Genomic DNA, 23930 nt, shown 5'->3' on the forward strand with positions numbered 1-23930 from the left:
TAAAGAATGGGTTGCAGTTGGGATTCCACCATTTGACAGCTGTATTGTCTTGGAAAATTACTGATCCTTTCTCTGCCCTATTTCTTTCATTCATAAACTAGATATTTGAATAATTAGACCATAGTATTATTGTAAGTGAATACTGGTATATATGTTGCGGGAGGTCCTTCTGCTCCTCCAACCAATAGCTGCTGTGATACCAGCCCATTGGGGCATGGTCTCTCTCCCTTTAAAAAAGCGGCTATTTCCTCTGCTCGCTCTCTTCACTTCCTGCTCCGCAGGAGACTAGACTCCCTTCCTGGTTGTGCAGATGGCTGTTGTCTGGGACGGTGATCTGTAAGTTTTCCCCTTTAAATAAATAACACCCTATTAATCATAACTCCAAACTGGTGTGGCCTTGTTCGTGACTTACGCCTTCATATATATATTCAGCACTCTGTGTGTGTATGTGTGTGTGCGCCTGCACTTGCTTGTGGAGACCAGTGATTTATATTGCATGTCTTCCTCTATCACTCTCCATCCTATTTTTTGAGGGAGTCTCACTGAACCTGGAGTTCACAGATCTTGGTGTCCTATCTCTGTCTCCCAAGCTGCTGTGGGGTTCTCAGCTCATGTCTTCATGTGGGATTTTGCTTCAGTGGATTCCCAGCTCATGTCTTCATGCTTTCACAGCAAGCATTTCACTCACTAAGCCATTTCCCAGCTCACAGAACAGTACCTGAGAATAGAGCTCTAAATTATAGCTATTGTTTCTAACTTCACTTGATGAGGTGGGTTTTTTGTTTTGTTTTTTGCTAACTTTAAGATTAAAGTCTTTTCATGTGGATATTGTGGTTATTCTAACCAAAATGAATATCTAAATCTTTCTGAGATAATAGATAATAGCAATGCTTTAAACTTGACCCATGTTATATTTCATAGAGTATAACTTAAGCATGTTCAAATAAGAAAGAAAGATTCATATTGTTAACAGTTAACCAAAAATGAAAGATAGTGCTTGTTCAAAGCATAATATTTTAATACACACAAAACGTGCCTTTCAGTCATATTCTCCGTAATAAAGTTTGATATATAATTTGAATAAAACATAAGAGTAATCGTTTATCTTTAATATACAAATAAGGCAAAGACTAATCATTATTAACATGTTGATTGAAGGTGTCTTCAACTTCATACTGTGTGGACAGCAGGTGCTGTTGATCTTGGAGGCTATGATAGGTAGGAATGACCTCAGAGAGTCATGAAAGTAAAAGATTAATGGGGACAACCTGACTGATTTGGCAACCATATACTCTCGTTTTCAGAAAGTTTATCAAAGCCTGTTAGTGTATATTAAGGGTGGGTAGAAAAAAAAAGGGAAAGAAGAAGCACTGGCAAGGATGATAATCACAGGAAGGTCTCATTACTTGTATCAATTATTTTCTCAAAAGAACAGTTTTGTATACTGTGGCATAGATAACAGGCATTGCTTCATCTACCCTCTGTAATCCACAGTCATTTTTCAAGAGTTACCAAATGTCCTCATCTAAGCTACTGCTACTGCTGTTGCAGTGGGGCCATTGTGCATCTGTTCTTCCCCGGTCATCCTATCAGGGTTCACTTAGGGGGCTTGTCCTACTCTGGCCCATGGAGGAGAAGGAATATACTGTAGCATAATATCTGGCTACTTGAGCCTGATCCCTGGTTCTGAGAAGTTCTGTACTACTATCCATGACCTCTGTTCTTCCATTGACTGCAGCTGGCTCTTCAAAGGGTCCACAGCTTGGGGGAAAAATCTCCATCCTTAATATACTTTATTAGAATAAAGACAAAACTCGTGACATACACTGGGGGGGGGGCATAGTTGCCCAACCCTAGGACAAGTTTAACTTTTTTTTTTTTTGCCTGTACCTTTTTGTCTTTTCTGTCTTCTGTGAACTCAGTTACAAAGCTTTCCAAAAGTTGATTAGAATAGCATTTGGATTTTTGCTATATCCCACCACCCAAGAGCACTGAATTGATATGGATATTACCACATCAGTCGTTAAGTGGACTGTAATGATCTGTGAAGATGAACACATACACACACACACACACACACACACACACACACACACCCCACACTAGCTTGGTGTAGGAGGATCTTCTGTCTGTGTGTTGCTTTCATTGGTTGAATAAAGAACTTGCTTTGGCCTTTTGATAGGGCAGTACTTAGGTAGGTGTTGAAATAGGAGCGGCGGGGCTGCTTCCCAACACCCCAGCCGCTTGGCTAGCTCATGCCCAAAATAACAACACACAAACTGTATTCATTTAAGAACTGCTTGGCCCATGAACTCTAGCCCTTACAGGCTAATTCTCGCACCTGGACTAGCCCATTTCTAATGATGTGTGTAAGCACCCCAAGGTGCGCTTACCGGGAAGATTCTAGCCTATGTCCATTCTGGGTTCGGAGCTGAGAGGAGCTTCATTGCATGCATCTGCCCGGGAGATCGGAGCATGGCGTCTCTCAGGAATCAGAGCAGAGTCTGACCTCACTTCCTCTTCCGCCCAGAATTCTATTCTGTTTCCTCCTCCCATCTATCTTTTAACCTATCAGGGCCAAGGAGTTCCTTTATTGCTTAACCAATGAAATCAACAGATTGATATATGACACTCCCACATCAGGTAGGCAGAGTAGACAGAACTGAATGCTGGGAAGAAGGGCAGACAGAGAGCTGCCATGGAGCTGCCAGGTCAGACATGCTGAATCTTTTCCGGTAAGTCACGACCTCGTGGTGACTTACAGTTTATTAGAAATGGGTTGAATCAAGATGTGAGAGTTAGCCAATAAGAGGCTAGAACTAATGGGCCAGGCAGTGATTTAATTAATACAATTTCTGTGTGATTATTTTGGGTGTAAACTAGTGGGGTGGCTGAGACAGAACAAGGGGCCCCTCGCTCCATACTACACTAGCTCAGAATTGAGTGTAAAAAAAGGTTGTTTATTTATGAGTAGACTCACAGATCAAAGTCCTCTGCTCGACTGGAGAACAGCAAGCAACCAAATCCAGCAGCCAGAAGAGAGAGTGAGCACACACTTTACATCAGGATTTATAGTATAAGAGGCCATGCCCAAGTGGGTACTGGCTACTGGCTGAAGGAGTTCCTATGACAGATCTGTTCATTGGATTAACATATTCATGCTGGTCTAAAGCACCTAGGCCTCCAGAGCCTCTTATGCATCATAAAACCATGTGTCATCATTGGTATCAGCAAAGCCACTAAAGCCCTGAAGCTTTCCTGAGGTCCCTGTTGAATCAACTTCTTAAAAATTATGGTTTTTATTTTATTTTTATTTTATATGATCAGTCTACTTTCATATACACTGGGTGTGTTCTTGATGCCCATAGTGGTTAGAAAATGTAGAATCTCCTAGAAATGGAAATAAAGACAACTATAAGTCACCATGTAGGTATAGAGAACTGTACCTGGGTCCTCTGCAAGGACAGCAAATGTTCTTAATTTCTAAGACATCTCTTTAGCCCTCAGCCTCTTTAACCTTACTGTAAACAGCTCTATCTGGCCTTGTGAGCTGCTTATCAGTCACTTCTTTTCATTCTTCTTTACCTCAGTCATGCCCAGCCTTCTTTTGTTTCCCAGCCCCTGGTATGCATGCAGCCTTCAGCAGGTGATAAAGAAGTACACTTAATGGTTCAAATTCTGTTTCCCTTCATATTGCCCCAGGTTATGCAACCTTTGTTTCAAGGAGAAATGGGTAGTTGTGTTACTTACATCGCCATTTCTGGGGCACCCTTGGACTTACTGCCGCCACCTCTGCCCCACAGCACTACAAATGTACCTGTTAATGGCCTTTGTTTCTCATTTCATTAAAGTCTTCCTCAATTCAAGCAGGTCAGTTGCTATTTCTCAGTTATCATAGTTTCCTGTGTTGAGCCATTTTTAAAGTCCCTGTCTACATGTTGAAACATGGATTTCCCTCTTCTCCATCCTGGGTTATGAATCTATGCAGTGTCTTACAGCACTTTTACCGCCATCCTTTGCTCTTCACTGTCTAGTTTGAGAATTCAAGAATGGTTTTGAGCACATCCCTTACATCCTGCCAGCTGTAGGTAAAGAAGAGTCAACATGTCTGCCACATCCTCCCCCCGTTGCATTTTTACTGTTCTCAGAAACTGATGCAGGGAATGGAATCTGTATGCCCTTTTCTTGTTGTAATTCTCCATACACAATAATCTCTTAATTACCCATTCTGAAGTCACCAGAGCCCATTTAAAACTTTGCCCCAAATGTCCTACTATTGGGAATTAAAATATCTTTTCTTGTCCATCTGCCCTTTGGGGGTTGTACTCATACTCACAAGGAAGACTCCATCTATCAAAAAGGTATGCTAGCCATACTGTATAGAGGAAAAGAGCTGACCAAGGACTCCCCTGCAAGGGTCCTCTACTTTCAGAGGGTTCAGATTTCATTGAAGATCTTAGTACTCATTAATAGGTTTTCTAGAGACCAATAACATATTTTTCCACTAACACAGTAAGCCAGGTCAAGCCAAATTGAAAAAGTAAAAGAATAGGTTTATTTGAGGAAAGCATCTTCTGGGTGAGTTCTCCAGTTACAGAAGAGAGAGAGGCTGGAGAAGTATGTTCCCTAACTTCTTAAGCAGGAAGATTATGAAGTTTGATTTGTGCCCAAATATAGTCAAAAAACGAACACTGTGGACTGGGACTTGGGCTACTGGCAACTTCAGGGAAGGAGCTGCCACATCCACCAAGAATGTGGAACTGGGCTTTTTGGTTCCTCTCTCCAGCCTCTCCTCCCCACCTCCCCTCTCCCCCAGATCCACCTTTCCTCTGTCTCCTCTCAGAAAAGAGCCATCCTTCCAGGGAGATCAACTGAACTATAATACCTGGCACATATCATCACATCAAGGCTGGACAAGGCAACCCAGTTGGAGGAAGAGGGTCCCAAGTGGGGAAAAGAGACATAGCCCTTGCTCCCTCTGTTAGCAATCCCAAAAGGATCCCAAGCTGCTCAGCCATAACATATATGCAAAGGACCTATTTCAGACACCTTTATCTCTGTGAGGCCCAATGAGTCCCAGCCAGTTATTCCATGGGCGTGTTCTTATGTTGTCCTTGAACCTCCTGGTATCTCCTGAGAGGCTATGGTAGCACCACAGGGAGGCTTCTCTTGGCCCCAGCCTCTACAATGCCTCAGTTTCAGTTTCATTTCCTGTATGAGTTGGCACTACAGCCTCAGCTAGTTGTGTTTAGGATAACCTAATCCTACCCTTCCCACTCCTGTGTCTGCCTGTAAAAGGAGCCTGAGAGCTCCATCGGGGTCACCCACATTTTGTTGTGTGCCTGGCTGAGCCCAGCATTTCGGAATAAACAATGCTCGATTGCATATGTGAGTGGTAGTATTTGTTTTGTGGGGTGATCCACAGACCCTAATACTCCAGGGAGCCTTCCTTCCCTTCCTCCACATGATTATCTGAGCTCTGCCTGATGCTTGACTGTGGGACTTTGCATCTATTCCCAACAGTTGCTGGATGAAGTGTCTCTGATCTCTTTTATGACATTTCTGCTAGGCTCTGGTTCTAGAATGCTTAATAGGCAGGACAAACTGTAGATCAAAAGTTTTGAGGCTGGGCTGGTGCCCCAATCCCTCTACTTGAGGCCTTGTCTGATTACAAAAGATGGCTAGTTCAGGCTCTGTGTCCCCCATTACTGGGAGTCTTTGCTAGGATTGCTCATAGAATCCATGTAGTTTTCATTGTACTAGGTTTTCTCTTCAGCACCTAAATGCCCCTCAATTCAATCATTTCTCTCAGTATTTTCTCCCCCACATCTGATCCCTTCTATTCCCAACCCCACCTGCCCTAAGAGCCCACCTGAGAAATCTATTCCATTTTCCCTCTCCATAGATATCCTTTCATCCCCTCTTAAAACCCTTCCTTGTTACTTAGCCTTTCTGGGTCTGTGGACTGTAGCATGATTATCTTTCAATTTACAGATAAAAATCTACTTACAAGTGAGTTATTACCATGTTGGTCTTTCTGAGTCACTATAGATGAGTTTTTCTAGTTCCATCCATTTGCCTGCAAATTTCATAATGTCATCATTTTTAACAGCTGAGTAATACTTCATTGTGTAATTGTACCACATTTTCTTTACCCATCCTTTAGATAAGGGTCATATAAGTTTCTAGTTTCTAACTATTATGAACAAAGTTTAGCACCAATTGTGTTCATTCTTCTGGAGAGATGTGAATAAATGTCTCTCTACCCCAAATAGAGCACTGACATCAACCCAAACAAACAACTCCATCTAATGAGCAAATAAGTGGTTAACAAATCTGTTAGTGTATTGGACTTACTTGTAGAAGTGTGGGTAGGAGGTTGCCAGAGTGATTCAAAGACAACTGCATCTACAGCCCCACCCTAGAGCATGGGCCTATTGAAGGAGCTGCGGGCTGCATTCCTGCTGCCCTGCTTCCGGCCACCTGGCTAGCTTATGCCTCGAAATAACAACACACAAATTGTATTCATTTAAACACTACTTGGCCCATTATATCTAGCCTCTTCTTGGCTAACTCTCATATCTTGCTTAACTCATATTTAGTAATCTGTGTAGCACCACAAGGTGGTGTCTTACCGAGAAGATTCTAGCGTAAGTCCATCTTGGGCCGGAGCTTCATTGCGTCTGCCCTGGAGAGGAGAGGCATGGCGTCTGCCTCACTTCCTCCCAGCATTCTCTTCTGTTTACTCTGCCTACCTAATTTTCTATCCTATCAAGGGCCAAGGCAGTTTCTTAATTAACCAATGAAACAACAGATAAAGACCCACCTACATCACGGGTCAAAATTTATGAAAGTTACATCTTAGAGAGCTCACTGCATCATATGTAGACAGCTTGACTGATTGGACTATCTCTCCCTGGAAATTGTTACTTCTTATATAACCTTGGGAAGGGGCTTTGATAGTCATGTAATTCCCAGGGACTTGCTGGGTCTTGTAAGGTTTCTTTACTTTCTGAATCTTAGAAGCCTCCCTCCTCCCTCTAGGAGAGAATGTTCCAACTCAGGAGAAATCGGTACACAGTGGTTGGCAAGAAAAATTAAGTATCTGTCTGTGTGTCATTTTAAAAGTTTTAATTGTTTAAAAAAATTATGTGTATGAGTGTGTTACCTTCCTTCATGTACATGTATCATGTGCATGGTTGGTAGCTGTGGAGTTCATAAGTGAACCTCAGACACCTTGTAAGTGGAGTTTCAGATGATTGTGAACCACCATGTGCATGCTGTGAATAGTACCAAGTCTTCTACAAGAGTTACAAATGCACTAACCTCTAAGCCATCTGTCCTGCCCTCAAACTTTTTGTTTTTAATCACCCTTTACTGTCATCTAGATTTGATTGGCTGATGAATTCAATTATTAATAATAGTCAAAGAGGAAAAAAAGAGCTCAGTATTACTTTTTATATCAGTTAAGTAAAATAAATGAATAAATATACTTTGAATGTTCTAAATATTAGGTGGGTATGGCAATGTCTATAATCTTAGTACAAGGCAGAAACAGGATTGTCTATGTGGCAAGTATGGTCTATATTGTAAGTTCCAGACTCTCTATAGTTTATAGAGTGATATTGTCTCAACAACAAAAACAACAACAACAAAAAACACTAAAACCACCAACACTGTTAAAATTACTTGTAAGTTTTTATGATTAAGAGAATGAAGTCATTTGAATTTTTATACTGCAGGAATATGACCATTAGCATGAGTGTGTCTGTTTTTTTGCAGTCCTTATACTTCTGTCGAGGGTTATGTTACATGTTTAGTAACTTGGTAAGTGGCAGCTCCTGCTGTACCCTTGGTCCTGCTGCAGACCATAGTAGGTGCACTACTGTTACTGTCTTCATGTTCCCATCATCCTGAGGAACATCCCAGGGTATTTTTATGACCAGAGACTGGATCTAGATACAGTTGAATTAAAAGGAGGTATCTGGACAGTTCTCAAGTTTCTCTTTTTCAATAAACTTTATTGTATGCTTAAGTCATTCATGCAATTATAATACATATAATAAATAATAATAATAAATAGTTACTAAAATAAAATTAAATGAACACAACTATGACTTCACATAGCTACACATACTTTGATTTTATAGCAAGAGTGAATATCATCTTATTTAGGATTTGTTGTACATTACAGATGTATGGGGATTTTGTTGTTTGATATCTGAATAAATCTACACAGCTGATTAGGACAGTGTATATGGAGAACATGGGAACAGAAGATACGATCATAAATTTAGAGTGTACATGCAGAATTTCAGTTGTTCATTAGGTATACAATGTTCGACAGATGGGTATATAGAGACTGAGGCTCAGTAGAGATGGGAAATAAGATAAGCATATGATTATCATTTTGTTTTTAATATTAGAAATTATAACCTTTATTTTCTCATGAAAAGCCACATGTCCTAGAATCATAGTTATTACTTCAAGTATCCCAGGTGTACTGCCAGGTGCTAGAAGTTTAATTCTCTTTCGGTAGCTAGTAGATCTGGGTAGTTTATTAAAGACCCCTGTTCATACTTTGGCTGATGCTGCTGTTTCTATTCTTTCCCTTGTGGAGATTGCAACCATTTTATTGTGCCATTTGAACCACCGGAATTAAAGTTACAGTTGGTCCATACTTTTTTTTTTAACATAACATCAAAGGCTGTGGTGTAGAATAATGGCCAAGGTGATCCCCTTAAAATGGGAAAAGCTGGAAAATACCATTCTGCTGGAGCTGCCACCACATGCTAGCTCCATAGGGGCAGACTGGGGGTGAGTTAGGTCAGTCTTGAATCTCATCTCATGAGGCGGTGAAGATGTGGGGAAGGTGAGAGGTAAGGGGGAGGTGAAGAAAGGCCTCTTCTAGGAAAGTGGTGAGGTTGAACAAGGAAGAGCTCATTGCTGCTCTGTTGGGGTAATTGGAATAATTCATGGGCTGGATTCTCAGGTTGACTACAAAAGAGCAGAGGACATTACAGGCCTGGCCCTGAGGCAAAGAAAGATAGATTTTTTTACTTGCTGAGGACATTTTCTTTTTCATTTCATTTTACTGATCTTGGAATATAGGAAATTTCTAGCATCTTGTCCTATTTGTCTATTGTTCAATGAAAGGATAAAGAAAACTGATGATTTGGACCCAACTTATTATGTAAATACTTGTGCTTTGATGAGAACAGCCTTGAATTCTTTTGATATGTTGGATTTTATTGCATTCTGTCATTTTAAAATAGAAGTTTAGCTTTCTTTGGGTGGGGGTTGTGTGGTCTTACTTGCCTTGAAAAACATCTTTCCAATTTTCTAAATTACAGTCTTAATTTAGAGCTACTTAGTTATATAAAAAAGTGTGGATCAATTGTTGTGTAGTTTAAATACCAATGATGCTGTTTAACATGCGCCAGCTTTATGGGATTATTCTGAAATGCATAGATGGGAGCCATATTTATTTATTTATTTATTTATTTATTTATTTATTAAAGATTTCTGCCTGCTCCCAGCCACCGCCTCCCATTTCCCTCCCCCTCCCGTGAGCCATATATATTTATATGAAACGTTTATAAGCAAAGTTATTTAAAAAAAATTAAGGCGTCCATAGTGAGGAGCATGGTCACAGAACAGACTGATATAGAATAGTTTTTACAAGATTTTGGAATCAGTGCATTTAATTTGATTCATATATTAGAAGGTCGTGCAGCAAACCTGTGGGCTACTCATTTGTTTCTGAGTGTTAGCCGAGTTGGGCTGGAGGAAATGCCTGGTGTGTGCTTCCTGTACGATGGTGCTTCTGCCGGCCAAGCTGTGCCTGTCATGACCCTGTGAGGAGCAGTGGCGCCGAGGGTGCTCTGCTGCTTTACTTATCGCTGACTGACGTGGGGGCTTCCTTTATTTGCAGGAGAGCGTCCCTATCAGTGCCCGTACTGTGAAAAAGGATTCAGTAAAAATGATGGACTGAAGATGCACATCCGTACTCACACCAGGGTAAGATTATATTCTGTCTTGGTTTTGTTGATCATAAGATCCATGCCTTTTATAAAAGAAACATATTTAACATTACATGAGAAAATTAAAGTGCTATAGTTAAAGTTATGACAAAGACTAGGTTTGACATTTGAAGACCATTTTTTTTTCAAGAAAAATCAATGAAAAACAACCCAAACCCCCCAAAGAGCCCTTACTTTAGACTTTGAATCAATTCACAGGGTTTATTAATGACAAACTAATACAAATGTCAAGTAAATGTTAATATTTAAATCCTTGAAAATGTAGTTTTGTCTTACAGAATAATCACTTGTAAAGAATATGCTTGATAGTGCAAGTGTGTCAGCATTTGACCACTGGGTAATATTTACAAACAAGAAAAATCACAGGAAAGACCTTGCAAATACTTTAGATTGTAGGGAGGTTTACATAGCATGGAAATGTGGCTGAATGGATAAGAGGGAGCACCCCCAAGCAATGTGTTATTTTCTTTCTGACCTGTTAGCATCTCTCACTGGATAGGTGTTCTGTTCTGTATACCGTTTTGCAAGCTTCTGTTTCATGTGCTTTAAAATGGTATGTACCACCTGTCCTATGTTCACATGTGTTACTGTGCTCATGGTCCAGCTCAAGTGCAAGTGCCTGTAATCCTAGTGCTCTGGGTGTGGTGGCAGGAAAATAAGAATTTCAAGGCCGTTCTTAACTACATTGGAACCTGGAGGCTAGCTTGTGCTAGAGATCTTGTCTAAGAGAGAGAGGGGGTGGAAAGAGAAGTGTAGGAGGGAGAGGGAGAGAGAGAGAATATAACTTAATGTGAATTACAGTACCAGCTACAACATATTAAACAGGTATTGAAATTTACTATAGTATAATTTAAATACATAATGATCAAGATGCTTATTTTCACAATGAACATTAATAAAGAAGCTTAAGTTAATTTTGAACCAGTGAAAGAAATTATTTTTATACTGATGAGAAGGCTCAGCAGGTATAGCGCACAGCAGGTATAGCGCACTGATGACTTGAGTTGGATTCCTAGGACCAATATGTTGAAAGTGACTTTCGTAATAACAAAAGGTTAGTAACCAATTTTTGAACGATATTGTTTACAGTGTGAATTAACGTTCAGAGAATGCATTGCTGGTTTATTTTTGTCAACTTGATGTGAACCTAGACATATTTGGTAAGGGAGAATTTTAGTTGAGAAATTGCCTCCATTAGATTGAATAGTAGCCATGTCTATGGGTTGCTCTCTTGGTCATTTATTAATGTAGGAGGACTGGTCCTACTCTAGACATTGCTATCCCAAGGCAGGAGGACCTGGGCTGTATGAGAAAGGCACCTGAGGAAGCCAGGTGGATCCAGCTCCAGAACATGGATTCAGATCTTGCTTACAGATCCCTGCCTTGAGCTCTTGCTTTGTTTCCCTTGATGGCCTGTAAAGTGTAAGATGAAACAAAGCCTTTCTTCACTCCACCTTACCCCCCAAAAAAGATAAATGTGAAATGACTCCAGCAAGCTGTTCTCCAAGCACCACAGGTCTGCTACATAACTAGTGTGAACACATACATACACACACAAACACATAATTAAAAAAGTTATTTCATATGTGAGTAACCATAAAATGAAAACAATAGTAAAGATGCCAGTATCTAGGCAAAAAGCATCCCAGTTCTCTGCATCAGAAAGTAGAAATGCTGACCACAGTATACATTATATCGCTTCACTGATTACTGGAGACAAGAAATCATATCATAAAACAAGCTCTGTACATTGCTGCAGAAGGAAAAAAATGCTGTTTTGGTTGCTCTAGAGAAAACAGTGATTTCCAATTCAGTTAACTTGGTATTTTACCTTAATATAAGTTATTACTAAGAATAATACTAGTGGTTAAGTACAAATAAATACAGATTGAACCAACCATGTCATGTCACACATCTTCACGATTATTTCCTTAAGATTTATTGTGAATTGTTTAAGTCCCCTTCAAGCTGAGAGAGCTGTGATACTTTCTGAAATAGTGAGAAAGCAAGGCATGGACATGCAGCAGTGTGAGGCTGCACGTAGAAGCTTCTCCCATACCTGCTGCACCCTGTCCTATCTGTCCCTCACTGTGACAGAGGACATGAGATACGTAGTATAAGAAAGGTAAGACATAGCGTCGCAACTGCTCTTACAGGTTTAGTCTATGGTCTGTGTAGTCTGCTGCTTTAAGCTTGAGGCAAAGCACCAACATCATGGTGAAAGAGCAGAGCCAAATGAAAGGCTCTTCATGTCATGGCAACCAGAGCGAGCAGAGAAAGAGCCAGGGACTCATCTCCACAAGTGTGTCCTAGGTCACCTACCATGGCTTGTTCAACTATGAACTCACACATGGGTTCCCCCACTGATGAAGTTAATACTCTTGTAACTCAGTCATCCTTAACCACTGCCAACTGGGGACCATACCTTTAGTTCATGAGCCTTTACAGCTCCTGTCCAAGCACCTACTATATTTTTTCTTGCTTTATTCAACTAAATGTGTTCTCATTTTATTGACTTGGATAAACTCTCCTATGTATTTCCAAGCAAAACAAACAATAAAGACTCTAAATTTTAGTCTAATTTGTTTGAAGTTTAAAATAAGCATCCTGATGAATGTACCGTGTTTGCTAGCAGACAGCACAATGCTGAGAGTTCTCAAGTACTACCTGCACAGGAAGTAGATCCCAGCCATTCTTCAGAAAGAAACACCTGGAAGTTTAGAGAGAACCTCAGATCAGCTTTTCCCTTCAGTTACTTTGATTTCTCATTTTGTGCACGTGGTGTCTCAGACAACTCTCCTTTTGAAATCCTGTTTCCTAAGCATTGAATAACTACAATTATTCTTTGCACAAGAATCTAAGTTTTGTAAAGCATACTAATAATATCACCAAGTACAGTCACATCATTGTCAAGTACCAGGCATTTTGTAAAAACTCCAGAGGGGCAGGCTCTGCAAGCGTATTTTCTGATAGTTATTAGCACCGTGTAGGCTCCACTCAGAGAAGATACTGTTACACTGGTGGTATAGAATGTTTTAGTTCCAATTCTATGTTTATATTTATCATTCAGAAAGCTCAATTTCCAGACTCCCACCATCACCATGTTGGTAGCTTTTTACTCCAATACAACAATAAAAAAAATCTCCTTTTCATTAAATTCTTTACATGTTATATGTAGGCATTTTAACTTCACCATAGTGCACCCCTGGGACTCTTTATGTTGACTGACCTATCAACAATAGGTAGGGAAATTTAGGGAGTTATGCTATGCTGTGACCATAGTGGCTGTTGATATATGTGAAATGGTGGAGAATGATATTTGTGCGTGGAAATAGTTATCTAAGCCAAATATGAATGGGTGGCTCAGACTTTCTACAAAGCACACGTTTGTTATTTATATACAGCTTTAAATTATATATGTATATATTTATATATGTATATGTACATATTTATACATATATTTAAATTTAATTGCTTATATTTAAAAATATCGCTGACTTTTAACAAGGCATAAAGAAAATGAATCATGTGGGTGCAGTATCAGTATTAACATGATGCTGAGGGAAAAACAGAGTTTGTCCCAGATGAACAAAGTTGGTAGAGCAGCAGGAATGAATGGCAGAAGCTGAGGATAGGAAGAGGCAAGAGTCCCTGGCCCTGGAAGACTGTGAGTAGCTTTGAAAACAGAAAAGCATCTTTTAAGGACAAGAATAAGCTTTGAATTCTTATAAGCACATGATGTGGTAAGCATCAAAAGCTTAAAAGACAAACCAGTGCAGGTTTCTTGAGTAAAATAGAGAAAGAATGGGTTGATTTCTAGGGATACTCACATGGAGGGATTGGTTGAAAAACATGGAGAATGGAGTGGGCAGACAAAACTTTGTGAGTTCCCTACAGGTTTGGCTAGAGTGGCCTGTTCATTGTGACCAGAGATGAATGCTGAAGTGTGACTTGAACCAAGACAGGCTGGGCTGAAGTAGTTGGCTGTGCTCATAGTTTCCTTTTGAGTGAAGGATTAACATGGTCAGGTTTACCTATCAGGAAGGTCATGCTTTGATATGGACTGAAGACTGCAGCCAGAAGGCCATGAGTAGAGAGCAGAGAAATAGAAAGGAACCTCTACCTGGTGGCTGTGGGATTTGAAAGTAGGGAACAGATGTAGGGCCCCTTTGAGACAAGAGTCAACATTGTTTTTCATGCATTGTATGTACATGACGGTGAAGAGGAAGAGTCACAAAAGAACCTGGAGAGCCTTGAAGAGATGTTTAGAAAGGTTATAGGTTATGATGTTCTACACAGACACAAGGTAGCTTAGCGAGGAGATTCAAAGAAAAAGAAAAGGAAAGGAAAGGAAGGATGACAGTGAGACTCGCTATTGTGTGGATTAAGAAACTAAGACTTTTTGCAGAGATATGCTTATTTTTATATGTAGAGAATGTAAAAGATGCTAATTTAATAACATTGATTCACCATGATTTTAGAAGAATTTAATTTTTCTAGCTTTTAGGCTTCATTATCTTCTATGCTATAGAGAGAGTAGGTGTGTTTTCTTGGTACTATTTGAAACATTTCATTTGACTGAGTCTAGTTCTCACATTTTAGGACCCCTATTTTTCATGGAGAATTTTATATTCCTTACTGTTATCTTTGAAATTAAATGATTTTGTAAGACAGTTGTGTTTTCTTGGACTCACAATCAATATGTGCATGAAACTGAGCATTTTTACAACCTAAGAACTGCCCATGCCCACTGGTACAGTAACACAAAGTCAAGAGTCACTGCTAGCTCTGCACCCTCATATCTGTCAGGACTCTTAGGGACTGTTGCTGTGGCTGAAATAGGCACAGTGTTCTAACTAAAGGATTGTTGGAACTTAAAGTGCGTTATCATTTAAACACAGAAATAGGGAAAATGCACAGGACTTTTTTGTGAAGGGATTATTTATAGACTGTTTAGTGACGCTCAGTAGCACTGTGATAGGAATAAAGTCCATCTGCTGTACGTTGGAAATGCCTATGGGGGTTCATGATCTTTTTAATTATCTCATAGAGTTTCTTAAAAACTCAAAGCAAAATCCTTCATCTTCGGGGATCACTCACGGTTTCTATTTTACTTTGCTTACAGTGATCTGAAACAGGTAGTTGTTGCCCAGAGGGAACTCCTGAATAAAGACAGTTCTTTGACTCATGTGCTATGTTTCCAATCGAATCTCTTTAAGATTTGGAAGAATATAGCATCTATATTATTAGCTATATAGAGAAGGAAAAGTTAGGGGAAATTACAACAGTCAGATCAGGACAGGGATCATGAGGGGTGGACCCAGAGTACAGAATATACTGAGAGGGGTCTTCCTGTCAACAATGTTAGAGTAAGGTGCTGTCAAGGACAAGTCATAAAAAGAGAAAATGTAATAGAGATAGCTGCATGGATGACAGGAAAAGAACAAAGCAGCTTAGCTTCCCTGAGCTGAAACTCAAGGAGGTCTTTAGGGACCAGCAGAAATGATGTGGCACTACAGCAAAGGACCAGAGGGCCCGCCACTTTCTCATTCTCCTGGAGCTCCAGAATATAAGTAACCATATTAAAAGTTCTAAGAAGAGCACCATATGCCTTATCGCAATTTACCTAACATAGCCTTTGCCTGGAAGAGCACAAGAGGGAGTGCGGGCTTGAACAACAAGCAACAGAGTAAAAGACTGATGGATTTAGAATACTAAAACTCAGTGGGGCTCGTGTCCTTAAAATGCGATTGAAGAAATTCCGGTCTACCTATCTCAGACATAGCAATATTTGTAAAGATCAATTTAGATCATGAATCTCAGTTACTAAATCAAAACCTAAACAAGCAAAAGCAGCTTCTCACTGACCATGGGTTATAATTCAGTGGCTATGTCTGAGTGACCAGACTCCCCAAGGTCTCATGTTTCTGCATGCCTTTCCCAAGGCACAGGTCCAGTTAACTTTAGCCAGTTGATACTATGTTCTTTTCCCAATATTTTCTAGGTCTGTAGCACTAAATACAAGTAAAATTAAAATAATATAAATTGTCTGGGCTCTCATTTCCTTACCTGATCATTCCCAGGAGAGCTTAGCCCTTCTTAAAGCTCTTAGCAGGCATCACTTCCTGAGTAGTTATCTCTCACTGTATCACTGATATTTTTGATTACCATATATTGGCCCAGACTCTCTACTTTTATTTCATTATTTGTCATTTCTTTTTTACAGCTTAGTTTACTTTCATTCTTTCATACACACATGTTAAATGGTTTTATGCCTTATTCTTATTAGATTTTTTTTCCTGTGAAAAGAACAGAGACTCTCTGAAAAGATTTCTATCAATGCTGAAAGGACCAAATTTTAAGGTCTAGTCTCAGCTTCTAGGAATCAAGATGTAGATGTGCCCAGATGAAAGTCAAGAACCTGTTTCGCTCAGTTATATGCTCTACAGAGAAAAAGCAGTGTGTTTAGTGGGAATTTCCCCGTGTGGAAGACAAAGAATCTAAATTTATCCATATGGAAACCACACAGGGTTCAGTGAGGAAGTGTGAATTGAATTACAAGCCATGACTGTGAGCTTTCAAGAGAGACAGAGGTGGGTAGACCATGCTGCATAACTGAGAGTTACATGCAGGGATGTTAAGCTGTGTGGGTCATGCTGCATACCTATGTGCAGGGATGTTAATTTGTGTGGGCCATGCTGCATACCTACGTGCAGGGATGTTAATTTGTGTGGGCCATGCAACATAACTGAGAGCTACATGTAGGGATACTGTGTGCAATGCTACATGAACTGGGAGCTTTGTGTGGTGATGCTGAGCTGTGTTTTCTTTGCTGAAAAAGAGCCCATACTAGGAGAGGGCATAACAGGCCAGGTCGAAGTAGAGCAGAAGGTATGGGCGAGGTAAGTTCTGCATGCTTGTAGAAACTTTCTGTACCAAGACAGCAAGGCAAGATTGACTCTATAGCACTATAATTCAATGGAAGCTTTTATTGGTTTCCCAGTGAAGGAATGAAGCAATAAGATAAGCAATAAGCCTGAGGATTCCCTTGCTTATTAGAAATAAAAGTCTATGAAATAAAAACAGATGTTCACCCCAAACAACTCTCTCTTTCTTGAACTGCTTTTAAAAATTTATATTGCGTTTTTTATATTACAAAAGTAGTCTCACAGGTTGAAACTCATAATGTGGTAATTCAGTTTCCAAGGCTGCAGTTATTTCACATACTCCAAGAACAAAATATAGGGCATATGTTACTCAATTTGTCTTTATTGTTGTGACAAAATGCCCAAGACAAGCCGCTGAAGAAAAAGAAGATTTCTCTTGGCTCCTAGTATCAGGAACTTCAGCATATGGTGGTTTGGCCTTCTTGCTGTAGGTCTCTGGAGAAGCAGGACACCATGGTGGGGAGCATGTGGTGGGGAAAGAGAAAGCAGGTAGGGGCTGGTGTCTTAATAAAGGAGAGCATCCCAGGGATTTGGTTTCCTTTCACTAGGCAGCCATATCCCAAGGCACTAGGAGCCAGAAATCCAGTCTCCCAAACACTGTCTTTGAAGGAATTTAAGAATCAATTAGGGCACAGCATTCTTACAGTTTTTAAAAATAAGTGGTGGCTTGATCCCAATTATTTCGGCCTGAAGTCTTTGGAAGCACGTAATGTGGCAGCTGATCCTGTCCTGCTTTTAGTGGGAATTTAAAAGGAGAATGTGTTGGTGACTTGATGTAGCTAATTAGGTTACAAAGCTTACTTTCTATGAGTTTGCCGGTGGTATTATCATATTTGAAATAAATGGAAGCTGAATAAAGGTGTAAGTCAGAAAGCAGGTATATTATATCATTATCTAGTTGTTTTGTGTTTCAGACTTTAATGCTATTTTTAAATGTCTCATTTTAAGTTTACCCACATATTATTTTGCCTTTGCTTACCACAGAGATTAATGCTACTGTTTAATAAAATTTGGTTCCATAATATAAGGTATCGGATACACAGAATCAATGTAATAGCTAGGAATTAGTATTTATTGTTACTATGGCAACATATCTTTCTTTTTTTAAAGATTAGAGACTAAAACTCTTTTTTAATATAGAAAAGATAAAATTTCAAATAAATCATAAATCAACCCACATGATTATTCAATTTCAGATATAAACAATGTATTTTATAATGAATGCATAGATATTAACAATTATATGCATCATGAATACACCTGGTAGTGCTTACATGTCCGTAATCTAATCAGGAAATCTTCTCAAAAGTCGTATTAGCCATATAAAATATATGCGATCGTAAGAGCAGAAAATAAGTCAGTTAACACTGACTTTTTCATGTTGAGCTGCCAGTCTTTCAGACAACTTCCATACTTTCATCACTGTGGCATTGTTCCTTCTCTTAAAATTTAAAACATAATTGCACCAAGTTATACCCTCTAGCATCTCCCAGGGCTCCAACGTCCTCTCCTAAATTGATGGCCTCTTTTTAAAAAAATTATTTTTGTTACGCATGTGCGCTCACGTGCGCGCGCGCGCACACACACACACACACACAAATACAGACAAAAATACATAAATGCACCCTACAAAGTCCATTTAGTACTACTTGTACATATATTTTTAGGCCTGACTACTTACTGTTGGATAACCACTTGGGGGATCATTTAAAAGGCTAATTCTCCTTCTATCAGTAGTCACTGATTTCCTGCAGCTCCTCATCTAAGGGTGGGCCCCATGAGGTCGCCCCCATCTGTACTGGAATATCTGCTGGTGTTGTCATTGATCAGGTCTTGTTTAAACAGCCATATTTTTGAGATTTTATGGGTATCACTTCCTTGTCATATATAGAAGACACAATCTTGTGGCAGACTTCCTGGTCCTCTGACTCTCACAAGCTTTTGGGCTCCTTTTATGTGCTATTCTCTGAGCCTTGGTTATAAGGGCTATATTTTATATCTATCCTTTGGGGTATTGGCAATGGACACTCTGTGGTCAGTTGTTCTCTGAATTTTGAATAGTTGTGACTTTCTGTAATAGTTTCTGTCTTTGACAAAATGATGCTTTTTAAATGAGGGATGAGAAGGATACATAACACTAAGGTTTATTGAAATGATCATAGGGAATCATATTATTGTATATACTATATATTTTTAAGAGTTATGCCAGTTGGGATGATAGCACCTCCCCTAAGAGCAAAAACCTCCATTTGAGTTGTTGGGGAGTCCAAGAGACTCCTAAAAAAAATATAGGCTATTGTTATCTTGCTTGGTTGCCTTCCAGAATTTGAAGGTTCCTGTTGCTGAAGATACCACACTCCTTGAACACAGAACTAGGAGGATTTGAGGAAAATCTGACCTAAAAGCCTCTTCCCTAAGGGCACGCTCTTATCATTCCAGAAGGTGCTGTGCAAGCTAGCATGGGAAGAAAACGTTCAGTAGTTTACACAGCTGTGACACCTATGAACCAGAACAATGATCAAAATGGAACGACATCTTTGAAGGAACAGTAGTGGTACTTATATCTTGGCAGTAGCAAGCAGTTGTCTAATTGGATTTAAGGTCCTCTTAAAAGCCTGGTTTCCCATGGCTAGCTAGGTCATGACCGATCTTAGAGAAGAGGGAATACTGCTACTGTCCTAAACCAGTGTAATTTCCAACTATACCCTAAATATGTATCCTATGCCCACTGGTAAGTGTAGCTCTCATTCTTGGCAGCGCAGCATCTCTTAATCCACTCAGATTCCCTCCCTAACCTTGAGACAATACAAGATCAGCTTGAAGTTCTCATCTGAAACACTAAAGTTAGTCAATTTCTGCCCTAGCTATTGTGACCCTTCCTGTCATTCAGGGTTTGTCACGGTGACAGAAAGTAAAGAAGAGAGCATAAATACTATAGATCAGCCAAATTCACAACCTTCTCCAGCTCTCTAGATCTATTTGGGGTGTCTTGTTAACTGAGATGTCCTTCTATGTTTTATTGCTGGCTTTGCCATCTGGAAACACTTTAAAAGCAAACAAATGAAGTCCTGTGCTCAGTTAAATCCACATCCCCCTTTATTTCTCAGTCTTTCAGTGCTTGGCTAAAGGCTTCATCTATGAGCAGTCACTATGTATTGCACATTTAACTGAACTGATTTTGATAGTTCACTGTCTCCCCAATTTACAGAATCCTGAAGCGAAGTTCCTGCCGTTCATCTCCAGGCCTAGTTGACTGCTCAGTGCACTGAGTATCTACAGAGCAGAACATAATACATCAAAGTCTGTGCTTAGGTATCCAAGATCCATTAGTTCAGGTGTTTCTTCAGTTCTTTGTGGCTTCTACAAGACGCATTCCAGGAGCCCCTGCATCAGACCCAGTCCTGTTCTTTTAAGGGCCTGTGTACCATGTGATATAAAACAGCTTCCTGTCCCTATATGTCCCCTATGCAGTAATTAATTCAGCTGTTTCAAAGATGGCTAGTAATTCTTGTGCAGTGGGTATATGAACAAAGAATCTATGCAGAACGGTTTGACGATTTAGCTAAAATAAAACTCTATAAATATTTAGCATTTATGCTAATTGCTATCTTCCCAATACCACATTATCTTTAGACTTTAATAATATATTTCAATATTAAATGGAAGTGTAGTCCATGCTGTTTGAGTTTTCATTTGTTTTAAGAAAGTCAGTATAGAGACAGTTTCAAAAGAAAAAGTCATCATTCTTAGAAAAAAAATGCAATTTTCTATACTATTTTCTTTCTAAACATAATTTTACTTATTTTTCACTCTGTTGAGAGAGCTCTAATTACTAAAGTATCATAAGAATTTTAAAATAAAGGCATCTATTTATATAAATTCCCACTAACAGATTCCAAAAGCAGTGATACACTGAAGCTCATTCATGATTTCCTTTTCTTTTGGTAAAATCATCTAGTTATATTTTCATAATCTGTATGGCTTTTTTCAGTTTGGACTTGCAGTACTTATTAATATGAATATTGTGGTTACAAATAGACAAAATCTGGTTAATATAAGACATAGATACCCTTCTTTTGTGTTACACATTAAGGAGAGAAGACATAGGTACACTGTCACATGCTAATGACTAAGGCTGTCAAACTCAGTGAAGTGTATAATTTATCTGGAGTTGCCTAGATGTGATCAACATCAAGAATGGAATTTGGATATCTTTGTCTGTGAAGTTAATGTTTATGTATAGTCATCACACTGTTATACTGCTTCCCATAGTATATAAACCAGTATTTTAGAATTAATGCTAGTTTCTTCTTCAAGTCTATAACAGCAGTATGTCATAGTTCAAGTTGATATCAAGGTTAGAAAGTGGTCCTGTGAGCCAGGCTTTGAAAGACCTCTTGGACTCATTTGCCATACACTGTAATGTCAAGATTGTAGAATTTGGAAAATGCCTTAATTTTATTGTTGTAGTATCCCAGTTCCATGAAGAAAACAGAGATTTTAAGAATTTAGGGTAGTGGTTCTGAGTCTTCCTAATGTTCTGGCCCTTTAATATAGTTCCTTATGCTGTGGTGAGAACCAGTATTATTTTATTGCTACTTCTTAACTGTAATTTTGCAACTGTTATGAATTAGAATGTAAATACCTGATAAGCAAGATATCCAATATGCAGTCCCAAAGGCTTCATGACCCACATGTTGAGAACTGCTAATATAGATCATGCATTTGGGCTTCAGTTTGTTCAACAAAGAAGGCATCACTCTTAATTTAGACTCTAAGAGAAGCAGCTACTCATTCAGCATTTGACTGGCCTTAATTTTTCATGTTGAGTAAGATCTGCTGGTCCTGAGTGAGGCTAGGACACTGCTCTGTTTCTTTACTTCGTACTTAGATCAAATCTGTATGCTCTGTGCCAGTCATCTTCTTTATCATGGAAACCACTTCCTGCTGTGGTCCTAGACAGAAACATTTTTGGGGAGGCTTCAGTTGCGCTTCTTCTGTGGAGTATTTAAACATGATGCCCAGAAAACTATCTAGGCAGCTGTGTTCTCAATTATAAGTTGAGTCTTATAATCATACACTTGAGAATTTCCAGTCAAATCATGCTCTGTGCATATTTTCTATGTAGTATGTCTCCCTAATGGGAAATAGGAAGTTCAGATGCCATGAGTTCATATGACTTCAGTTCCTCTTTTGGGAACACTGAAATATAGATATTAAAAGCCTCATAGATACATCCAAGGCATAGCATTAGGTTAAATGTTGACTGATGATAGGCAAATAGATGAGACTTTATACATCATACTCATATCTGTAATTCTAGCACACAATGGTAAGTCTGGGGGGAGTGGGGTGCCGGTAGTTCACGGTCAGCTTCATTACATAGGGAATTACATGTTAGCTTGAACTACAGTGTAGGATACTGCCTCCAAAATACATACATACATGTGTATGTATATACATACACACAGAAAGAGAGAGAACATTCACTTAAAAAAACCAATAAGCCTTTGTTTACATCATGAAGAATAAATATTGTTAAATATATGTGGAATCAGTAGAGAGTGCATGCATGTTTAATTTAGTTTCTTATATCATTGTATGTTCAAGGTTGTAAATGGAGATAAGAGGAACCAGAATTGAGGGCAGGTTTCCAAACACATTTTCATTACCAAATGTTATTTATTTATTTTTTAGTTAGTTAGTTAGTTATATTTTAAGGTCACATCACATGGATGCATTGTTTGCCTAAGATTTTCTTTATGGCATTATGATTTACAGTGGCTATGATGGCAATGATTGCTTGTGTCCTTGATGGTGGATTGTAACAGATGAATATATTTCTGATTTGAGATTTGGTGTTCTGGAAACCATAAAGCTGGGGTGGAGTTGGGGAAGCACTCTGGAGACTGTTAATCAGATCTAAACTCATTCATCCCTTGGGTCAGTCTGGGGCAAATTGCTAGTGACATAAACCATTCATTCAAGGATTCGTTGTCATCAAGACCAAAAAAAACCTGTCATAGTCAGATACTCCTCAGTGATTCTTTTTTTTGCTTTGGCTATAAAAAACAGACATCTGAGAACCTCCTTAATAACTAGGGCTACCTTAAAACTTACCAAGTCCCTGACCATACTCCTTTCTCTAGTCTGTGATGCTGAACATGGCCCAGATTCCTGCAGCAGTGAATCCAAGACCACTTTCTTTGTATTTTGGATTAGTTGCATTGGAGCTAAAACTTTTGTTGCTACACCTCATATGTGTTTGTATTCACATATTTATGACCATACATACTCTCGCATTTCTGCCATGCCCGGTTCCTGCTGCTGCTTGCCTTCAGTGAATGACTACACTTGGCTCACCATGACAGTGTGAGTCAGGTTCAATGCTTTGATGCTTTGTAGAGGCAACAGACCAAAGGGTCTAAACGTGCCTTTAGATGAATAAACAGAGATCATGTCGGTGCCAAGAAAACGATATTCCACCTAGAAATAGTCTTTAACACTTTAAAAAGTAGGACAGTTTATCACCAAGTAATACGTGACATATTGACTGAATTTTAATGGAGGAAGGTCATTGGTTAAGTAATAAAGAAACTGCTTGGCCTCATAGGTTAAAACATAGGTGGGAGGAGTAAACAGAACAGAATGCTGGGAGGAAGAGGAAGTGAGCTCAGAGGCCATGCTCTCCTCTCCAGGGCAGACGTGATGGAGCTCCGACCCAGGATGGATGTAGACTAGAATCTTTCCGGTAAGCGCACCTTTGGGTGCTACACACATTATTAGAAATGGGCTAGATCAGGTGTGAGAGTTAGCTGAGAAGAGGCTAGATATAATGGGCCAAGCAGTGTTTAAAAGAATACAGTTTGTGTGTTGTTATTTCGGGGCATAAGCTAGCCAGTGGCTGGGAGCTGGGGTGGCAGGAATGCAACCCACAGCT

General features: G+C 39.4%; 1 protein-coding gene across 4 annotated transcripts in view; it reads left to right on the forward strand.

Moving 5' to 3' along the window:
* Prdm5 (PR/SET domain 5) overlaps nt 1–23930 on the forward strand; it is a 153008-nt gene that overhangs the window by 104779 nt on the left and 24299 nt on the right. For all 4 annotated transcript variants that reach the window (XR_007595435.1, XM_050162316.1, XM_050162314.1 and 1 more), the window contains one exon: nt 9935–10020. Coding sequence is in view for 3 of the 4 variants with exons in the window: in XM_050162316.1 (XP_050018273.1) it covers nt 9935–10020 (86 nt within the window). In the remaining variant the exon portion in view is untranslated. The remainder of the gene's footprint in view (nt 1–9934; nt 10021–23930) is intronic.

Source organism: Alexandromys fortis, unplaced genomic scaffold (assembly GCF_014885135.2).
Source record: "Alexandromys fortis isolate MF-2015 unplaced genomic scaffold, M_Fortis_MF-2015_v1.1 scaffold_117, whole genome shotgun sequence".
Lineage (NCBI taxonomy): Eukaryota > Metazoa > Chordata > Mammalia > Rodentia > Cricetidae > Alexandromys > Alexandromys fortis.